At 31.5% G+C, this 20674-nt stretch overlaps 1 protein-coding gene across 2 annotated transcripts in view; it reads right to left on the bottom strand.

Moving 5' to 3' along the window:
- LOC129219425 (catenin delta-2-like) overlaps positions 1-20674 on the bottom strand; it is a 120341-nt gene that overhangs the window by 90307 nt on the left and 9360 nt on the right. For both annotated transcript variants that reach the window (XM_054853823.1, XM_054853824.1), the window contains exon 2: positions 14381-14511. In XM_054853823.1, the coding sequence (XP_054709798.1) occupies positions 14381-14397 (17 nt within the window). In that variant the 5' untranslated portion in view covers positions 14398-14511. The remainder of the gene's footprint in view (positions 1-14380; positions 14512-20674) is intronic.

Below are 20674 nucleotides of genomic sequence, written 5' to 3'. Positions count from 1 at the left end.
ATACTTTGCAACTTAATGCATTACTTTCAGTTTAACATGAAACAAGAATCCTTCAACAAGAAAAAATTTCATTTGAAAATATGGGAAAGTTTCAACATTACTAGAGACTGTAAAGTCTATTCATGGTTTTTTTTTATATATAAATCTTTTAACATGAAAAAATATTTTGATCCCCTCAGTTTTGTGTTGAACATTTTACACTGTATTTGAATATTTACTGTAATTTAAGACTTTTGAAAGTTAAGATTTTTGAAAATGATTTTCTATGTTGGCTTCTTGAATAACCAGATCTTATCTCTATCTATTATACTTCTTGGTGTTGCATTTTCAATGTCGAGCAGTGTATAATTTAAACTTGCACATAGAAGTAAGTTAAGCATTCTTAGTTATGTTTTATATTTCAGATAGCTTACTTAATGATATTTTGTAATGGAATAGTTATATTTCTTTATTGCTGTTTTAGTGATTGAGTGTTAATATATTAACATAATAAAAGTCAATTATTAAATATTTGCAAATTTTTGAGAGTATTTGGTAGAACTGAATTCATTTTATCAGTGGCATAAGGAAGGGGATGGTGTCCAGATTTGGACTCCTAGCTGGAAGCTCAAAACTAATTAGTTCCAATAAAATTGATTCCTATAGTGAAAATTAAAGTTTTTCTCTTCTGTTAAAAGATTAATTTTATCATTTAATCAATTTTGTGTATAAATATGATTGTCTATGTAAAATTAAATTATGCCTGCTTCTGTTTACATTTTCAAGTAGCCTAGTTGCACTTCTTGAATGAAATATTCGTTGGCAAGAAAGGATTAAAAATTTGAAAGTTGAATTCTTTCAAGAACAGTAAAAAAAAACCTCTTAGTAACACTACAAGTTCAAATGAGCTAATTTATTAATCTAAACCACTTTTTGAATTTTTCCGTTTAACCCCCAAACTGTGTGTGTATGCATTTTTTTTTTAAGTAGCAAAGTAGCGAATACATTTCAAACCCAGTTTGTAGTCACAATTTTAAAAAAGGTAGTTGTAGCTCGCTACAAAAAGTGTAGTTTTTCCAACCACTGCCTCCCCCTCCCTGTTTCTTAAAATTAACCACAAATGAAATTCCATGTTTAAACAGTCGAACCTCGCGTTAGCAAACCCGGGATATAACGTTCCCTCGGTTGTAGCAAACCTTTCAACTGCATAGGGCCAAAATTTAAGCCCTATGCAGTTAACGTATTTTAAAACACTTGTAACAATCACTATATGGTAGAGAACCTCCTATAGGATGAAAAAATTCTAACAGTTTCAGCTTTTTTATAGCTCTTGCCCCAGTTACTTTCCTTACCAATTTTTCTAAAGCCAAACATCATCTGCTGCAATAGTTATATCTTTTTCACCAGAATACCCCTGTCCAAACAATTTCACACCTAATGCTCTTCTGATAATATTTTGAACTTTGCACTGACCATCCATAGCTAATTTAGCCAAGCCAAATAAATAAATAAATAAATAAAAATCTGTAGGGCATTAAGTAAAGTTTATTCTGAAATTGGAAAAACAGCCTAATTTTCAATTTGCAAGGAATTTTCACTTTCAAAATCTATCAGGCAGAATTCTAGTTCCAAGGTAGCTGTAAATGTTTTGGGCAATTTTTTAAATATAGAAACTACATAAACAAGTTGTAGATTTGTTTTCAATTGTTAACAGAAAAATCAATGAAATGACATGATATGCAAAAGTTTGTAACCAAAAATAACATCTTTCGTCCCATATTATAGATGAATGAAGATTCATTTCTAGTTCGTTTATTACTGTGTGCATTAGATAATACTAATATCTTACTTAATTTTATCATAATCACTAAAAGAAGTATTGTATGATAAAGATATTCATTATAGAAGTATCCTAGCAAACGTGGACAAAATGTGTGTAAAAGCAACATTTGACTACTTCTCTACAGCAAAAAAAAAATCAAATTTTTCATTAAAACATTTAAACAGCGCAATTTTCCGGAAAAAATGTAATTCTTATACATAAAAGACTAACTAACCATCAACTCCATGATTAGATGTTCGTAAGCACATGGTAGGAAGTTTAATAAGCTTATTGGGACCAGTGTTTGAGCTAGTATCGTTAAAGTCCATTGCCAGTCAAAGACGACTGCTTTGAAGATCGTTTAGCCGGCGAAACTCACTGGTTGTAGTATTAGGCTGGAACCACACTCAGTGTCAAAAAAAAAAAAAAAAAAAAAAAAAAAAATTTTTTTTTCATTTTTTTTTTTATTTTAGCACTAATAGTTCAGATAAAGTAAATAATACTGGAGCTCAGAAATCTATTATTCGATTTTAAAACGTAAATATGTAACTGCCTATATTTAAGTACATTTTGAACTTATAAAAGTTAGCATATGCTGTAATTTGCTCACATTTCTTTACAATACTATTCTACAGTCTACACATAAGTGAAATCTTACACTTCATTTTTCAACACACATCATCAAGGAATGGGATCGAATAGTGGCATTATATTGGAGTTCGACTGTATACCATACTATGTCATGAGTGCTCAATAGCAATTAGTGAAAAAAAAACAACATTTGTGCATTTTTTTTCAGATGGCCAGGCATCCTCTTACTACTGCTTCTATCTTTCTAAACACACACATACATATGTGTATATATATATATACAGGGTCCGACAAGAGTTGAAAAATCTTAAGACCCAAGAGAAATGTTTTGGTGCCAACCAAAATGGTTTCCCACAGTTTAAAGGGAAATTCAGTGTGATATGGCTTAAGAATCTGTCAGCAAGGTAATTTTGTCACTTGCCTGGGCAACCTGGAGTCAAGGATTGGTTGGACCTTGCATGCATAAATATATATATATATATACATATATACAGAGTGCCTGCTAAAATCCTTTGTCCACTCCAATAGTTTTTGAACAGCAAGAGCTGTAACCAAAATAGAATAAAAATGAGGCCTAGGTATAGTAAAATTGCCCTGTGCTATGCAATGAAAGTGCTTTCAGTGCTATCAATACAAAAATCAGAGTTTGCATTCTTATCTCACAAACAGTATGGGATACGGGGAAGAAAGTTGATTACAAAGTTGTTTAGCATCATTAAACCAGGAAAAAAAAATATGTCTTCCATACAGTAATATTAAATATAGTAGATGTAAAATGCATTTAAGAAACAATTGGTTGGGTATGGCAGCTTAGTAGAATGGCATGTCTCTTTTGATCTTTTTCTGTTGAGATACATCAAACATTGAGTGTATTACATCCCATCTCCCAACATTGTACAACAGGGTTGTCACAAAAGTCCGAGGATGAAATTCCTTTACATTTTCAGATGGTTGTTCAAAACATTCCGGGTTATCAACGTCAACCTACTTTTAGTAACATTAACATATGATAAATGTTTTTCAATTTTGAATCGAAAACTCATTTTATTAAAAAATGTTTTTGAAACTTCACCAACAATGGTTACCAAATATTATTCGGTTAAGCAAAAATAATCTAAAATTTACTTACATTCATCATGCTGAAGTAAATGGTACTACACTACTAGGTTAATTTTTTAAAACAGCCTTTTCATTTTTTTTTTTGCAATTGACAACACAATTAAGTGATTACTCTTTTAAAATTTAATTCATTAGAGAAAGAAAAATGCTACTACCACCTAGTTTATTAATAATTCCAGTAGCAGAATTCTTTAGTAAATTACCTATATATTTGTCATTAAAACTCATAGAAAGGTGCTAAATAATACTTAAACAAATTCAGAACTAAAAAATACAAGTAAAATGTAAGATAAGGGTAGTAGTACTGCTCAATAGTGAGTACGCAACACATCCCAAACAATAACCTAGATCAATTAGCAACAAAACTTTTTATAGGAAGAACCAACTCTATTTCTCTGGTGGTTAAAACGCTGTGGTTACATAACTTAACATCCAATAATACATTTTGTGCAACAGCTTAAAACTTTGATCACTTTTTAAATACATCACAATTCAAATTCCCCTATTTAACATTAAAAGTAATTCTTAAAAGGAAGACAAATTTAACGCAGGAATACATAAATACATTGAATAAAAACCGTAAATCAAGTCTCCCTCTTTAAAAAAAACAACTAATACTGACATTCAACCTATATAATATATTGACAATATATCACATACATTAAAATAGCGCGATATGCCAGTTAAAAGTTCCACAGAAGTCTAAAGTTTGCTAAAAAGACAATAATTCTTTCAGAAGAAATATCACTTCAAGCAATGTTCCAATGCCATACAAGAACCAAAATGAATCATTGCCTTTTTGTATTCCTTTTAGGAAACAATTTTACAAAATTCTAAGCTGGCAAAAGGATAAAACTCCAAGACAAGTACGAAGGATGACTTTGATTTACCTTACAAATAGCAGACTCAGAGCTTTATGATAGCTAAAATTGTTTTTTTCGATATTCTCATCACTTAACAGTATTCTAAATTGAATATTACTCACTAGTGAACCTAGTGATCTGAAAGTACAAGTGGGTTGTCCCGGACATGTTGGCCCTAAACCAACTGAAAAAATTGAGGTGGTTGACCTCCTCTGCGTGGACTCAACTCCGTTAACATTTTACTGTTTACAATTTTAAATTTGTTTTCTGCTATGCAGCCAGCCAGAAGTTCCTCAACTTTTGAGCTCTGACGTCATGATCGTTGCGATGGGGAAACACGTGATTGATTGTTGGGTTTTTAGACACCTACGGGATGGCCATCGCCGGTTTTCTCTCACATTAAAACTGGGAATCTTTTTCCATAGTTTGAATCAAAAAGTAAGTTTACATATTTAAAAACTTTCTAGCCTTTTATGAACTTGATCCAAGAACATTAAAAAATAAAGGCTTATGAAACAGGACATAGGGGAATCACATCAGTAAACTTCGTAACATCCAATCATTATAGCACTGCATTGAATCGGCAAGGAGTTTTGCCAGGATGAGACACAGCTGCTCTAAGAGCAGGGAAAGAATGTTCTGGAAACTTCAGGAGTGAAAGCCGAGTCGCATGTGTGAATTGGCGCTTAGTCAATGACATAAGTCTTTCGCTGGTCTCCATTTAAGCAGTAGGCTGTGAGTGAAACTTCACTAGATGGCTTTTTTGCTCTTAGCTCCTTTTCTTTTGCAGACACCCACAGCGCGTGGCCGACCTGAATCATTTTTGTATGCAAGACATTTTTTGCATTAAATACTTGATGATGAGCAACTTGTAATTGACATTTTTTTCCCCATATTTGCCACTGATTTTGAAATAAAAATATTAACTCTGAATTTTACCGAGTTAAATATTTTGGTGGTGCTGTAATTGTTTTTTTCTTTTCTTTTTTGTAGTGCAAATTGCAACTTTACTATAACTAGACACACGCTTTATGACTAGATCTTGCTATTCAGAAATTATTGGGGTGACAATGGACTTGAGCAGACACATAGCATATGTAACAAATTATTCATGCACTGACGAAACATTTTCAAAGCAGAGAAAAACTATGAAACGTTGGGTTATTAACATGCATTTAAGACTGAATACAGTTGATGCTCAAATTTTGGCTACACATGATAACTCTATAGTTGAAGCAATATAATGTTTCATTTTCAGTAGCAAAACTAAAAGCAGAAATATCTCTCTTTTAATGAACTTGCTGTACAGTTTCAAGTAACTCTTTCCAGAAAATTCCAGCAGCAAAGACTGAAAATTTGACAGAGGAAGATAGCTTTTGACTTCTTCTATAATTTGATCTTACCCTGATATTTCGTTTAGTTCTACAAAGAAACAATCAAAAAGTCTATCTTGACCATATAATCGGAATTTTACAATACCAAGATTTTAGATAGCGATTAATAAGGGAAAATGCATCTGTTACAAAAGCTGTATTGAAACAATTGAAAGTTAAAAGACTACATCAATGGAAAATGCCTTAATAAATGTTTCAATACTAACTAAATTTTAGTACTACCTCACTGTAAAAATATTTTGCGAACCTAGGAGAAACGATACACTGGGTTTGAAGTAAAAACTTGAAGATTTGTGAGAAAATTATCAAAAGTGTTAAAGTTCAACGTTTTAAGGGCACATGCTATTATTGACCGATCAAGTTCAAATTTTGCACATATTACTTCTTATTATAGTGTCACAAAACTAGGGGACAGCACTTGTTGAATTCACAAAAAAATCTTCCCATATAAATAAGGACCAACCACCTTAATATATATATGTTGTTAAATGTAATGTCACACCCTCAGGTAGCACAATAAAACCTGTAAATTATTTAATATACCAACTGTTCCAGCTCTTTGAAAACATAGCAGTTACTGCCCATATTACTTTTTCATGCTAAATAGTTTTTCTATTTACAATGGTTCTTTCTATTTATATTGTTAAATTTTCTTGTTGTTACATACACTTACTAATGTGCTACGTGAGGGTGTAACATTACATTTAACAACATATATAGAACACATTTAACTACTTTAGCTGCAATTTTGCAGTTTAAATATAAAACTTTTTTGTATTTTCCTTTTCCTCAGCATTATTTTGTTTAAAAAATGCTTGTTATTTGGCTTGTATACTTCATATTATATATATATAAATATATATGTGTGTGTGTTTGTATATATATATATATATATATATATATATATATATATATATATACATATAAAGAGAGAGAGAGTCATTCCATAGTGACGAACATAACATTCAGACTGTTTTGTTGCACAAAATAAGTTTTAAATGTTTAATAATCAATTACCTGTATTTTTGAGGAATTTTGTGAAAGAATAAAACTTCTGTCTGATACTTCATATCAGAAAACACAGTATAAATCACAGAAATTGGTTTTTGAAACTGAATTACAATAATATGTTTTTTATTTCTTTCATATTTAATTTTCTAACTTACTGTTTAAAAGAAGACTAAAAACAATTTTTGACTAATGACAGTTGTAAAATTACTATAAACTGGTTTCCCTGGCAATCACCATCCGTTATACATTGTAGAACGAGCTTTTCTTAGGAACGAAAGGCAGTACATCCAGCTTTTTTTTTTCATTCTTATCTCAAAGAACAAAATCGAAATAAAAACCTTTCTTTAAAAAAAAAAATTTGTTATTTCTATTGGCACTAACGAAAAGAAGATGCACAGTGACCAATGTGATTTTTGAGAAACTTCTAATACCGGTATTACATTTTTAAAAATACCGAATACTGGCATTGCCATTTTGGTCCAGAGTTGCAACCACTAATAGTATATAATTTTGGGTAAAGCAAGTGTTTCTTTAAAAAAAAAAAGTTTTCTTGTATGTGATAGAAAGTAAGAAAATTTGGTTGACTCTCTGACGGTCCTGAGCCATCAAAAGTAAGATGCGTGAAATTCTTCCCCATAATTTTTTTTTGAGCAACCTGCCATAAAGTCAAGTGCCTTACCTTATATCAATGCCTAGCTACGACACAGCGCCTCAGACGGGTTAGACAACGACCATTTAGCATCAGAAAAATAAGTGTAAAACGCTTTTGAAACATGCTCGCTATGGCATGATAAGACTTTCAAAAACCATGGGAGTGTTAAAGTACTACAGATTTTTCTACCATAGCATGTGCTTAATTCATAAAAAATTTATTCCCAGTACATTAATAGTTTATTTTTGGGACAATTTAAGGGAGAGATAGCGAGATACAAATTAATGAAGGTATTGCAGAAGTGAGAAATAAGTCTAAAAATAATGACATCAACTATAGCCAGTAATATACTGCAAGAAACTATAAGGAAGTGATAAGATTGAGTAGCAAAAATGCACTTTAACATTCGAACAGGTAACTGAATTAAATAAAAATTAGAAGCAATAAACTAAAAAAGAAACTAAGAGTTAGCAACACTGGAAGTGCTATTTAAAGGAATACACAAAAAGGTGAATTTATAAAACGGCAAAAAAAAAAAAAAAAAATAGTAATAAATAAAATAATTAACATGCAAGCATAAATGAATACATTTTACGTTTTTTTTTTCCCACTGTAAATAGTGGCTGTATATAATCAGGCTCGTCAATTGAGAGGGTCAGGGGAAGGGGTCATTCCTCTCCCTCCCCGGCTTTGAAAAATTAATGTTTTAGTACATGAGTGAGCAGGGTTTTTGTTTTTTTTCCTATAAATTTGCATTGAGTAATCATCAACCAGTAACATCCATTCAACCATCTCACATTCAGTGTTGAAACACTTCATGAGTAAAATAATAATTGCAGTAATATTTTCGATTCTATAATTATATTTGAAAGAAAATATTTGAAATACTACTTCCTTTCATTGATTATGAAATTAATTAGTATCATTTATTCCCTACTACGTGCCTTATTCATGACCAATTTAATGCTCTTTTATTAACGCCTAAGCAATTTCAGAACTTTTTCGTACTCAAAACCGTACATAGTCAATATCTGCCCCTGATTGAGTATTAACACTTTGCCCCCCCCCCCCCCTTGAAAAATTAGAAATGACGAGCCTGTACATAATCTACAGTAGTGGACAAAATTGTGAAAATCTTTTGAAAACAGATCATTCTAGTGGTTTCATGTTTAATAACACCACTTTTTTGACACCAATATAATAAAATTATGTATCAATGGAAAAGGATTTTAATCAAGATTGTAAAGCAATAATATTTTAAAATAGTTGTTTAATACAACAGCATTTTTGAAGAAAAAAAGTGATAACATAGGAAAAGTCAGATGTGCAAAAATTTTCCCTATACCAGTTAACCCTTAGCTGGCTGATCTTTAGCCTTAATTACGGCCTTATAGCGCTTTTCCATGGAGTGAACTGAGCTCTTTAGTTCTGCAGCTGCTATAACACAAAACCAAGATTATTGCTTCTGTTAACTGTGTTTTATTGCTGGATTGCTTTTATCTGACAATCTTCTTTAGCAGACTCGGGTGGTAAAACTGTTTGGAGGGTCAAAAATACTGACAAAAAATTAAAAAATACTGACCATATACTTTGGCGTATCAAAAAAGAGTATCATACTTAGTGAAATAGATATTAGCTTTGTTTGTAATGCGCAGCAACATAATGTACAGCTAATTTGGTACAAATTTTGGCTGAAAGTTTAGATTTTTTCATATATTTATTGCATAATGAATAAAACTTTTCTGAAACTAGGAAAATAAGTTAAAAGATCTTGCAACTGTTTAAAATATTATTAAGCGATTGAGAGCAGTTTTTCATTACATTTTTTTCCCTTGAAAATTCAGTGGAAAACAACTATTTTGAAATCAGGAAATCAAAGTGGAAAAAATGCATAAATTATACACTTAACTCTGTTAATTTTTAGTTTAAAACATCTTTTAGTAAAACTCAGAACACATTTAGAAGATTGCTTTAGTTACTAATAAGCAAATATTTTTGCATGTACAAAAACTAAACCCTGTCCCAAAAATATAGACACAAGCATAAAATACAATTCCCTGTAAAAATAAATGGAGGGATTTATATCACATATGTGTATAATGATAACCAATACGTGAAACACAAGTTAGGGTAATTTATTTTAAAAACACCATGGGTTGCATTTATTAAGAAAACTAGAAAATAGGATGTTCCATAATTACACACTTTATTAATCTATACATTACATTTAAGGTTGAGAAAGAGTTACAAATGTTAATGTGAAATTGTGTTTCCATTACCTCCTGTTACTTTAGACACATGGTTTTCCATCGTAAGTATCATTCAAGTTATTCCTGTGTCGCAAAAATATTGCCTTCCAGTTTCCTATAATTTTGGTGCCAGATGTTGACACACGTTTTACATTGGATCTAAGTTTAGACTAACCGATGGTCATTCCATGACATTGATATTATTCATGTTGAACTAGATTTGTTGAGTTTTGTGCACCAGTTGGCGCTTTGTCTTGCTGAATAAAATAAATGCTGGAAATACAGTTTGGTCCTCCCAGCAAATCCTGTATTGGAATAAGATGGTCCACTAATAGTCGAGAAAGCTCATTTTTTTGTTACAAATCACCAAAAATGTTAGTCAATTACATCCAAAATCACAACAAACCCTACGTTTAAACCGGCGAAGAAAATTACGTCTTGTGGTGACACATGGCTGTCAACAATATTTAGTACTGAGAAAAAATGGAACTTGGATGGACCCGATAAATAAAAATTTTACTGGGCCTGATTTAAGAAGCGAACGAAAAAGTTTTTTTTTTTTTTTTTTTTTTTTGTAGGCAAGCAAGATGGAGGATAAGCAATGACTTTAGATGCTTTTGGATTCAATAGACAAGCATTTTTGGCAGCTTGTAGCAAGAAAACGAGCTCCCATGACTATCACCAAATATTAGAGGGCCATTTTATTCTGATGCGGGATTTGCTGGGAGTACACCACTCTGTATTTCAAAAAGACAAAGCACTTACTTGTGTGCCTAACACAACAAATATGTAGTATCAATGTCATGGACTGCCTACTGCTTAGTCCAGACAAAAATCCAATGCAAACTGTGTGAACATCTAACAAGAAAATTATGAAAATTGGTGAAAATATTTTTCAACTCAGGACCTTAACCCCTTGAGGACCAGCGCTCGGAAAACGAAGCGCAGCTACGGGACCGAACGTTCTGAAATGGAACGCCGCCATCGGCCCGAGCATTTACAGCAGTTAAGCCTAACTGAACAAAAATATTCATATAAAATCAGCATCTCAAAATAAAGGCTTGAAATTTTAATTTTGCTTAAACAATGTACTACTGATTACTAATTATTAATATAAAGACTATTACATTATTAGAAGGAAGTGAAATAAGTAGAATACTAAAACTTTAACCATGTGCACAAAATTAAATGATATGTGCACAAAACAAAGTAAGAGTTTGACATCGTGAGTGTGGAATCAAAGAAAAAGAAATGTAGCAAAAAAAAATATGTTCCTTATGTAATTTTGCTTAAAACAACTTAGGTCAACAAATTTTAACTAGTTATATTTCCGACGCGACAAGTCTCAAAACCGCTTCATAATTCACTCGAAAACATTCCCTTTCACTCACTTCGCTAACCATTTTTATTGCAGTTTTTCATTCTCCAAATGAAAAAGAATAAATACAGAAGAACAATATCAGAAAGGATTCAAAAATAATCATAAACTTCAAGCCTCTTGAAATCATTCCTGTACTCTCATTGAACGGGGAATCCCAAAAGTCTCGAACACATACGCAAAAATATTTTAACCTTCTTTCCCTCCCCCATTATTTATTCAGCTAGATGTATATCTCTTTCAATTACTCATAAAAAAAAAGAGAAGCAAAGATATAAACAAGAGCAATTGACACCTCATAAATCATATGCGCAGAGCAGTGATTCACTGTTGTTTACATTAAAAAAAATCTATCCCATTGAGAGGCCCAAATAAGAAAGTAAAGCATGTACATGAAGGTCAAATACCATGTGACTCGAATATGATCAAAGTTATAGTCATTTAGCGCCATCTATTATCGTTTAAATATTCAATTCAATCGTTCCATTTCGAGAAAGCATATACGTGACGCTGGGACGTCAGCGTCGATCAGAGCGCGTAGCGGAGAAGTGACGCTGGGCTGATAGGAGAGGAATCGATGCGTAGCGTCCGCGTGACGCTGGGTGCGAGCGGGTTAAAGGAGCAATAGACCAAGCAATGGAACCATTATGAACTGCCCCCATAGGTAAAACAATTTGTAACTTGATACTTTCAATGGAAAATCGCGTGTTTGAAATAATTAAGGGTAACAGAATCACAAGGTTATATTAACTTTTGTAACTGTTTCTCAACCTTAAATATCATATCATTTATAAATTTAAAAAAAAAAGGAGGCTCATACGGGAGGGCAAGAGGTTGCAACCGCCCAACTTCCGAATATACAGGATCTTTGCCCCCCCCCCTCCATCTTTTCAGAGTAAAAAATTAGCAATTGATTGAAAAGTAATTTTTTATCAAGTGGATTGATTTTTTTTTCATGGTAATAAAGACTAAAAAGTACAAATAAATGGACTTTTCAAAAGCAACTTTGAATTGGAAGGGGGAAATTTGCAGTTTCCATCCATCCTGATTTTTGAGGCCATGTCCTTTACTTTTAGAGGCATTTTAAAGAAACGCTAGCATCTAAAAATATAGCCTAATTTTACACAACGAAAAAAAAAATCAGCTTCAGAGGTGCCCGCTTCCTAACACCCCTCACTTCTGAATCCCCATTTTTTTGGTGCACCAGTTACCTATGCTAAAAAGTGCATATAATTATGGCACAATAATCGCAAAGGATCCCCCCCTCCCCCAATGAGAAAAATTCCCCTCGAAACAAGCCGCATAAAAATTTTCAATGCCGCAATCTGTGCCATTTCCCTCCCTCCAGGTGGGCCCCCTTTTTCTAATAAAGTAACCTTAACTTGTGCTTTAGGTTCTGTTTATTATTAGTATGCACCATATTAAATTAAATATCTTACCATTCATATTTTTACTGTGAATTGTATTTTATGTTTGTCTAAATTTCTGGGACAGGGTGTAAGTTCACTTTTACTGCAAGAACTTATGATGTAAGTTAAAGGCACCAAATTAAACTAAAAATTAAACATTACAATTTTTACTCATCTTGAAATTGTACACAAATGTAGCTGTCATTTATTATACCTTATTGCTTTATATTATCGTCATCTTACCTTGTACTTAGGACAAAAACAGGAAAATGTTTCAACGAATATAACCAATCTCAAAGAGGCAATGGGGGGGGGGGGGGGGAGAAGCTAGGTTTGCAATAAAACTAGATCATCCTAATCCAATAAAATAGCAGATTTTTATCAAGTAAAGCAGACTACTATCAGATTGGCGAAATTGGATTGAATAGTAGTGAATAGTATCTAAAAGTTAATGATTTGATAAATTTGCAAAAAAAAAAAAAAAAAAAAAACTGACTTTACTGACTAAATTCTGTAAATACTGACCATTTTTTAAAATACTGACTTTTACTGACCAGTTTTATGCCCCTGCAGACTCCACAGAACTTCGATTGGGTTAAGTTCTGAGCTATTCGAAGAAAATTCCAGCAGTTGAATATTATTTTGAACCTTGCACACACCAACAACATTAATTACATGTTGAAATATTAATGCTTCAATATCTTGTAAAAGATTATGTCAAGAAGGGGCTCAAATATTTCATTTAGGTATCATATTCCCACCAATCACTCCAACTCTGTTCACATCTCTTGATGTCATACAACCTCAAGTCATAGTTCTAACTAGGTCTCTCACGGTGGGTGTAATGCATTTGAGAAGGACTTCTTCTCCAATTCTTCTCTACACTTATTTTATGTCATCACTACCAAACAGGGAGATTTTGGTCCATCACTCCAAATTACACTGTCCCATTGTCAGTTACCATAAGCTTCAGCCCAGTTTAATCGTTTCCACCGTTGTTTTAGATACAGAAGTGCTAGTGGCTCTTTTTGTGGAATTCTAGTGTTTAGATCGAATTCCTGCAGTCTACGCCAAACAGTCCTTGCATTTATCATCACATCGTGTTGCACCATTTCACCTTGTACACACCAAGATGATTTCTTTATGTTATCTAGGCACCCCAATAATTTAATTCTTCTACCATCACTTGCTGTTGTGCACTTCTTTTCTGCCTTTATCAGTTTGATTACCTCATGACTAAACCTTCTTGTACCTTATAAAAAATTTAGAAATGCCACCTTCAGTTAAGTTTCCCCCAAATATTTCTTTATAACTGACCCCCTTTTTCTACTATTATTACTATTTTACATCACTTCTTAGGTGACCAGTCAACTTTTTGCAGCACATCTTTAATTTTATATTGAATTTTTATAAATTATGTTTCAAAAGCTCACTAGTAGGTCAAATGACACAAAACAAAGAACAAAATTACAAAGCACACTGATTAATATCCTGTGACATGTTGGTTCATTGCCAAAACATCACCAGAACAAGATATATGATTTGCTCTGTAAACACTCATGCTCATTGGATACATTAAAACCAAGATGACTACTTTCAATAAATATTAAATGTGCTTCTTTTTCTGGTTATTTGGCTATACTTTTGATATAATACAGGTAACTGAACAATGTTTATTGCTTTACAATCTTGATTAAATTACCTTCCCAATGGTACATAATTTTATAGTATTGGTACAGAAAAAAGTAGTATTATTAGACATAGAACCAATAAAAATCAACTATTTTCAAAAGGTTTCCACAATTTTGTCCATTACTGTACTTAAACATATTGTTTTTAAATGATTTAAACATTAATTATTAAAACTAAAAGATAAGATTATCACATTATTTCAATTGAACTTAAATACTTACAGGTGTGGTTCTGACATTTTTGATTCAAATTCTACATCAGCAGAAGGGGCAGGATTGACATTAGGATTTTGCCAGATATAATTGCAGTCAAAATAAGTAGCACTTCCGTCTTCAGGATCTCTTACCTTGCACTATGAAAAGAGTTAAAGTATTTGAGTTTAAAATGCAATAGATTTAAAGCATATAACTTTCCAAAATTTAAAACAACTGAAAAAGATTAAGATACGTTTAATTGCATAAATCTACAGGGTGGTCACTCTCCAGACAAACTCAATGATATTTTCAGGTTTTCCAGAGTAAAATTTCAGAAATCCCAGATACCATGAAAACATATATTTCTGATTTTTAAAATTTTATTTTGAAACATAATCAAACCATTATATTAAACAGCACACATACGTACACAGCTATGTGTAATACCCTGCAAGTGCTTTTTATGCTTTGTATTCCAAGTAAAAATTGAGCACATGTGCTCCACTTTAATCTATATAGGGGAAGGTGGACCCTAGGACACTTTTTGATAATGATTTTCAGAAAATTAATTTTCAAATCAATTTTCAACAAATTTAGCTGAACATTTAATTTAGACATTTTTGCTTCAAATAAAAATTTTATTTTACTCCATTATTTCATCAAACTAAATTTTCATAATAAAAATTAAAAAGTCATTACAATGTCCCAACTTGCCCCATTAGGTGGGGTACTTTGGGACACTAGCAAAAAAAAAAACTTAAACGAATAAAAAAATACTAATCCTACTTGCTTAAAAAATTTCTATTTACAAACTTACAGCCTAACAAACTTCATTAGGTTCCATATTCAATTTACTTATATACTGTCTAAAGAATTCTTTTACTCAATCCATATGTTTTAGCAACCTTTCTAATTGAAATCTTATTACTAAGAACATTTTCTGCTGTTGTTTCAAGAGCAGAAGTCCTTTCTCAATTTTAGTTCATTCAAACCCTTTATCAAATTATTAAGTACAATAAAATAGGCTTTTTCTATATTGTACACTGGTGGGACAGTGTCTCAACCTGCCCCACTTAAGTAATTATATATCAATTTCTTAAAAGTTAGGCTTAGCAGTACATTACATTTTTTAACCTTTAAATTATTATGAAACGACATTTTTCAATTCCCACATGCTCTGATTTAAATTATTTCATTTCCTGCTTGAAAATTTCGATAATGAAACCACCCATTAATATAACTCTGAACCTCTGAAAACAGAGGAAATTAGATTAGTGCTTATCTGTTAATATGAGAAATTCCAAAGTACACTGAGGAGTAGATTTTGCTGTCATCTATGATGTCCAAAGAAAACTAATTTCTGTTTACAAAATTACAGCTGAAATTTATTGTGTCCCAAGGTGGGCCATGTCCCTAGGTGTGCCATCCTCCCCTACTATTGAGGCAAAATTTTAAAATATCAAGAATGTCCAAATTTAGAATGTTTTCAGATTTATTCATATAGCATTACAGCCATTTTTCCAAATTAATATCCTTATTATACTCTATTTTACTTTATTCATGAATTCATAGCTGTCAGCCTCAAGATTAAACAAATACCACACTAAAATAAACAAATAGGAGTTTGCAGAGTGGATCACAAATCTTCCTGTTTTCTCAGTGGTACTTAAAAATTTCCTGTTTTTCAGGTTTCCAGAGTGTGAGTGGCTACCCTGATCTATTACCGTCATTCCATCGTGAAGAAGGTAACCCCTTGTTTCGTTGCATAACATGAGTTTTAAACGTCTAATAATCATTTACTTGTGGCTTTGCCGAATTTTGTGAAAGAATAAAGCTTCTTTCACACAGTAAAACACAGTATGAATCACATCAATTGGTTTTTGAAACTAGTGTGACCAACGAAACATTTTTACAACCTTGAATTTGCAACATGAAATTCAGCTCACATTTTCTCTTAATTAACTTATTGTAAAAACAAAGCAATGCATTATTTTCATACCTTAACTTTATTTCCAATGCAGAATAATGCTCATTTTTCTTATAATGGGACAGAAATGAATATTTCTTTAAAATACGAAGTGTGACGAACCTAACAGTGAAGAAGTTAACTCTGAAGTTGCATTCGTCACGGCTACTGAAGTCCATTTTAAAAATAGACTCGTTCAGTTTTAGCAGGGGTGATTGTGAGTTCTTCAAAAAATACCTGAAAGTTTCAAAGCAAGAACAGGGGGGGGGGAGGGGATAATCTTTGGCCCCTATTACTGAAGTGCACCTATGCCATAGTATTAAATAGTTCAATAGTCAGAGTCAAAATAGTGTGTGTACATTTGATTAAAAATTTTAAAGGGTTACAAATGCACTTTTGAGCTGGTGTTATACAAAATTATCTTGAGATTTGTCCATCTTAAGGCTCTTGCAGGTATATTTGATGAGTATTGTATAATTTTTTAAAAAATTGCGGAGGTAGGGAGATAAAAACATAACAAAAAAACATAATTTCGGTATTTTCGGACATAAAAATACCGGAAATACGTCCGAAAATACCGGAAATTCGGTAAAATACCGGAACACAATCACCCCTGGTTTTAGATCGTTATGTGTCTGAATATTAATTAATAAGTAAGCATTCTGACACTTTGTCTTAAAATTAACACTTCTAGCAACAAATTTTCACCATGGATGAAATAAATGCTTTTTTATTGGCTTTGTGTTTTTTTTCCCCTTTTCTCTGTTTTGAAGTGAAACTTTTCATGCAAGAGCTTTGAATTTCTGATCTCTAACCTTTTTGTGAGACAGAAGTGACGTAGTTGTATTTAATCGCTGCCAAAAATATTGAAAAGTGATGGTATTTATAAATTTAGTTTTGCTCATAAAATTAACAATTTAATTTCAAGGCTAAACTTAAGTAAGCATATATTTGTGGATTTTGGTCACTTTAAACGTTTCAAATAATGCAGATTTTTGAGGATTGCTTTGATTCAAGTCAAGTCATCAGCTTAAGAGCGTAATTCACAATTGCTAAGGTTTTGACTTGAATTTAGTTTGTTAACTTTTACTACCAAAATTAACTTAATTATTACTATTATTTTTTATTGTTTTTGGCAACAGTTAAAAGGTGGATTCCAAGTAATTTTTAGTTTTCTAAATGTTTATAATTCATTTTCTTCATTAAAATATACAATCATCTTATGAATATGTCTAAATCAGATGCAGAAAGAACGAGAGGTTGCCATGAGAGAAAATGTACAGGTGAAATAAGTTTAGAATGTAGAAAAGATAAAAGTTTTCTTCTATATTGTGTCTTTCATTGCACTTTTTTTTTTAATCACTCACAAGCAGAGGTTTTTTTTTTTCCAAAAAACTATCAAGGAATGTAATCGTCTTTACAAAAACAAAATCAAATGTAAGGATTATTTTTTCAAGAAGGCTTCTACTAGTTCGATTTTCATTTCTGCAACAGTAATTCCAATATTAATATTATTTAGCATGATAACATATAGCAAAGAGCCTATTTTTTCCTGAGACTACTTGGAAGAGCATGCTTTTTGAATATTTTCGTAAACTTTGCATGATGAGAAATGCCGTGGAATTGATTCTCATATCCTGACCTCATTTTTGATTTCTCAATCTTCTATTATCATTTCTTTATTTTATTTATTAATTATTTTTTTGCTGTAATATTTGTCTACGCTCTGCTGCTTTTTTCCTGTCATTTTCTTTTTGCTTTCCTGCCATTCTTGCTCTGCTTCAACTTTTTTTTTTTTTGAGCTGCCGTTTTTTCCATAAAATACAACCCAAGAAAATTCCAAATATGTGTTAAAAAATAGAGTTAATCGTTGCGAAAATTACAAAATGTTAAACAGTGAAATTTAAAAAATGAAATTATTTTCGAATATACATTTCATTTATTTCTTATAGAACTAAATGTTCGAAAGATGCAATGCTTGTTTCAAGCGATTATGTTCATCACAATCAATTTGTTAGTTTGTCAAGCTGATAACTAATTGTTTAAATTTTTTAATAAAAGTTTAACATTTTAAATGCATTTTAGGTAGCTCTTGCGAAGAGAAAAGCAAATTTTATTTTTTATAGTTCTATAAAAGTGTGGGCGGGGCATTTTACAGTATTTGTGACATACGCGTGTCTGTAACAAAACATGCAAAAAGGTTAAAATTTTTAGATATGTTGAAAAAGCACATTCCAAAGGACATGAATGTCATATTTTTTTCTTAGTTTACTTCATGTTATGCATGTAATCGCAATCAAAACATCGAAAATACAAATTTTATCGTTAAGGTCTCTACATTGAATTTTTCTTCAATAGTGACGTGAACTGAATTTCAAGCCAGAACTGGTGCTTGAGACAAATAAAAGTAGTAAGGCCTTTAAAAAACTTTATACTTAAAAAACTTTCAGAAGAATTTTGGCTGCACAAGTCTATAAGAGGAGTCGGAGTACATTGGTCGGCTTCTCTACTTTTCTCTTTTTTTTAATGTCATCATAAAATTCAATTAGTAGTTTTATATTCTACCATGAGTTTCATTAAATATTTCACATCATCCCAGAAAAGGTTCAATTCATTAACTTTTTTAACATTAATACTTTAACAGAACTTTGTGAAGTAAACCAACCTGCCTCAATCGCGGGGTCCCTTGACCTACATTACAAAAACAACTTCTGCAACAATTTTAATAATAAATATTATCCAACATTTGTAACATACAAATGATGTGTTGTGATTAGAATTTAAAACCGAAGTTTAAAGATCAATCCTAATTAAAATTGACCAACATCTACTTTTGCACTATTTATGCCAGACCTGTTACATTTTTTCAAGAATTAGCACAAGTTGAGTTTTTATCAACTTCACTATTGCTAAGAGTATTGCCTTTTTAATTGTTCTAGCAGTTTTTGTGGGTTTTCTAAAAGTGAACCAACATACCTCAGGTTCTTGGTCTAAAAAAAAGTTGTCCTGATTTTTTTCGTTACAACAAAAGATAAACTGCAAATACTTAGGAATTAAAAGAACTTATTTGAGAGAGGAATTCAATTTATTTTGCTTCATTTCTTCATGAAAATCATCTTAAAAAATAAATACAGAAGTCCCTTGTAAAGGTCAAGACTCGGAAATATTCCAATGGGCCAGTGGCCACTGACCCGAAAAACTTAGTGGCCTCTACTGTCACCGAGTTTTAAAGTATAAAGGGGGGGGGGGGGGAGTTTTCACTACTTTCATAAAAATAAATAGAACTCTGCGCACTATGAAAAACAATTATTCAATACATATTTATTTAAATATGGTAACTTTAAGTTAAAATAGGCTTTTGATTTTTTTTTCTCAAAAAATGAATAAACAAATAAATTAGTAAATGAGAAGTTGGCAGGAAACTGCATTTTAGATCAATGTTTTAGTTTAAAGCAAAGCTTCCAAATCATCTTTCCAATCCTAATACAATTGTGCAGATAATAATTCATTTTTCATGAAAATAATTTAAAAAAAAAACATGATTTATTGTCATTTTATGTTATGTTCAATACTTTGTATTGAGGTAAACAACAACTTCTGTTTTTGGAAACTTAGGCAAGTAATAGTCACGTCTATTTCCATCATGCGAATGACCAAACATGGCATCTGTGCGAAAATTTCATGATTATAAATAGATTTTTGAATTTCTTGCATAAAAGTAGTAAATTCAAAATTCTTAAAAAAACTACAATTTAGATGAAATAGTCGGTTTTTAGCACATTAGCATCTAAAGCAATGAAGATAATAATTTAAAGATTAAATTTTGCATTTTTAGAGACAATTAAGAATTATCTGAAAAAAATCACACATTTTGCATAATTTTCAACAGTTTGCATTGCAATAAACATCCTATTCTGCTTATGAAAATGTAGGCACTTAAAGAGTCTTGCACGCCAACATCTTCGGAATGACCAAACATGGCGACTACGCCAAAATTTAAGATATAAATTTCTGAATTTGTTGCAAAAAAAATTTAAAAATAAAAATCCTTAAGACTACACTACTTGAAAAGTTATTAGCACTTTTGCATCCAAAGCAATGAGGATAAGGTGAAATTTTAAATACAAAATTTTTCATTTCTCAAGAAAATGTTTTAAAAAAGAAAAATGATTTGCTGCACATTTAAAGTTATTTTCATTAGTTTCGCAGTTATAAATAAAACATCCAATTCTGCTCCCCGTATGAAAACTTTGGCATTTAAGCATCTATCTACTTCAATCTTGTGAATGACCAAATATGGTGACTATGTTTCTAGCTGAAATGCTGAAGCCTTTCCGGTAAAAAAAACTATCTTT

The sequence above is a fragment of the Uloborus diversus genome, chromosome 3 (genome assembly GCF_026930045.1).
Source record: "Uloborus diversus isolate 005 chromosome 3, Udiv.v.3.1, whole genome shotgun sequence".
NCBI classification, from domain to species: Eukaryota; Metazoa; Arthropoda; class Arachnida; order Araneae; family Uloboridae; genus Uloborus; species Uloborus diversus.
This window is presented reverse-complemented; position numbering and strand designations above follow the sequence as displayed.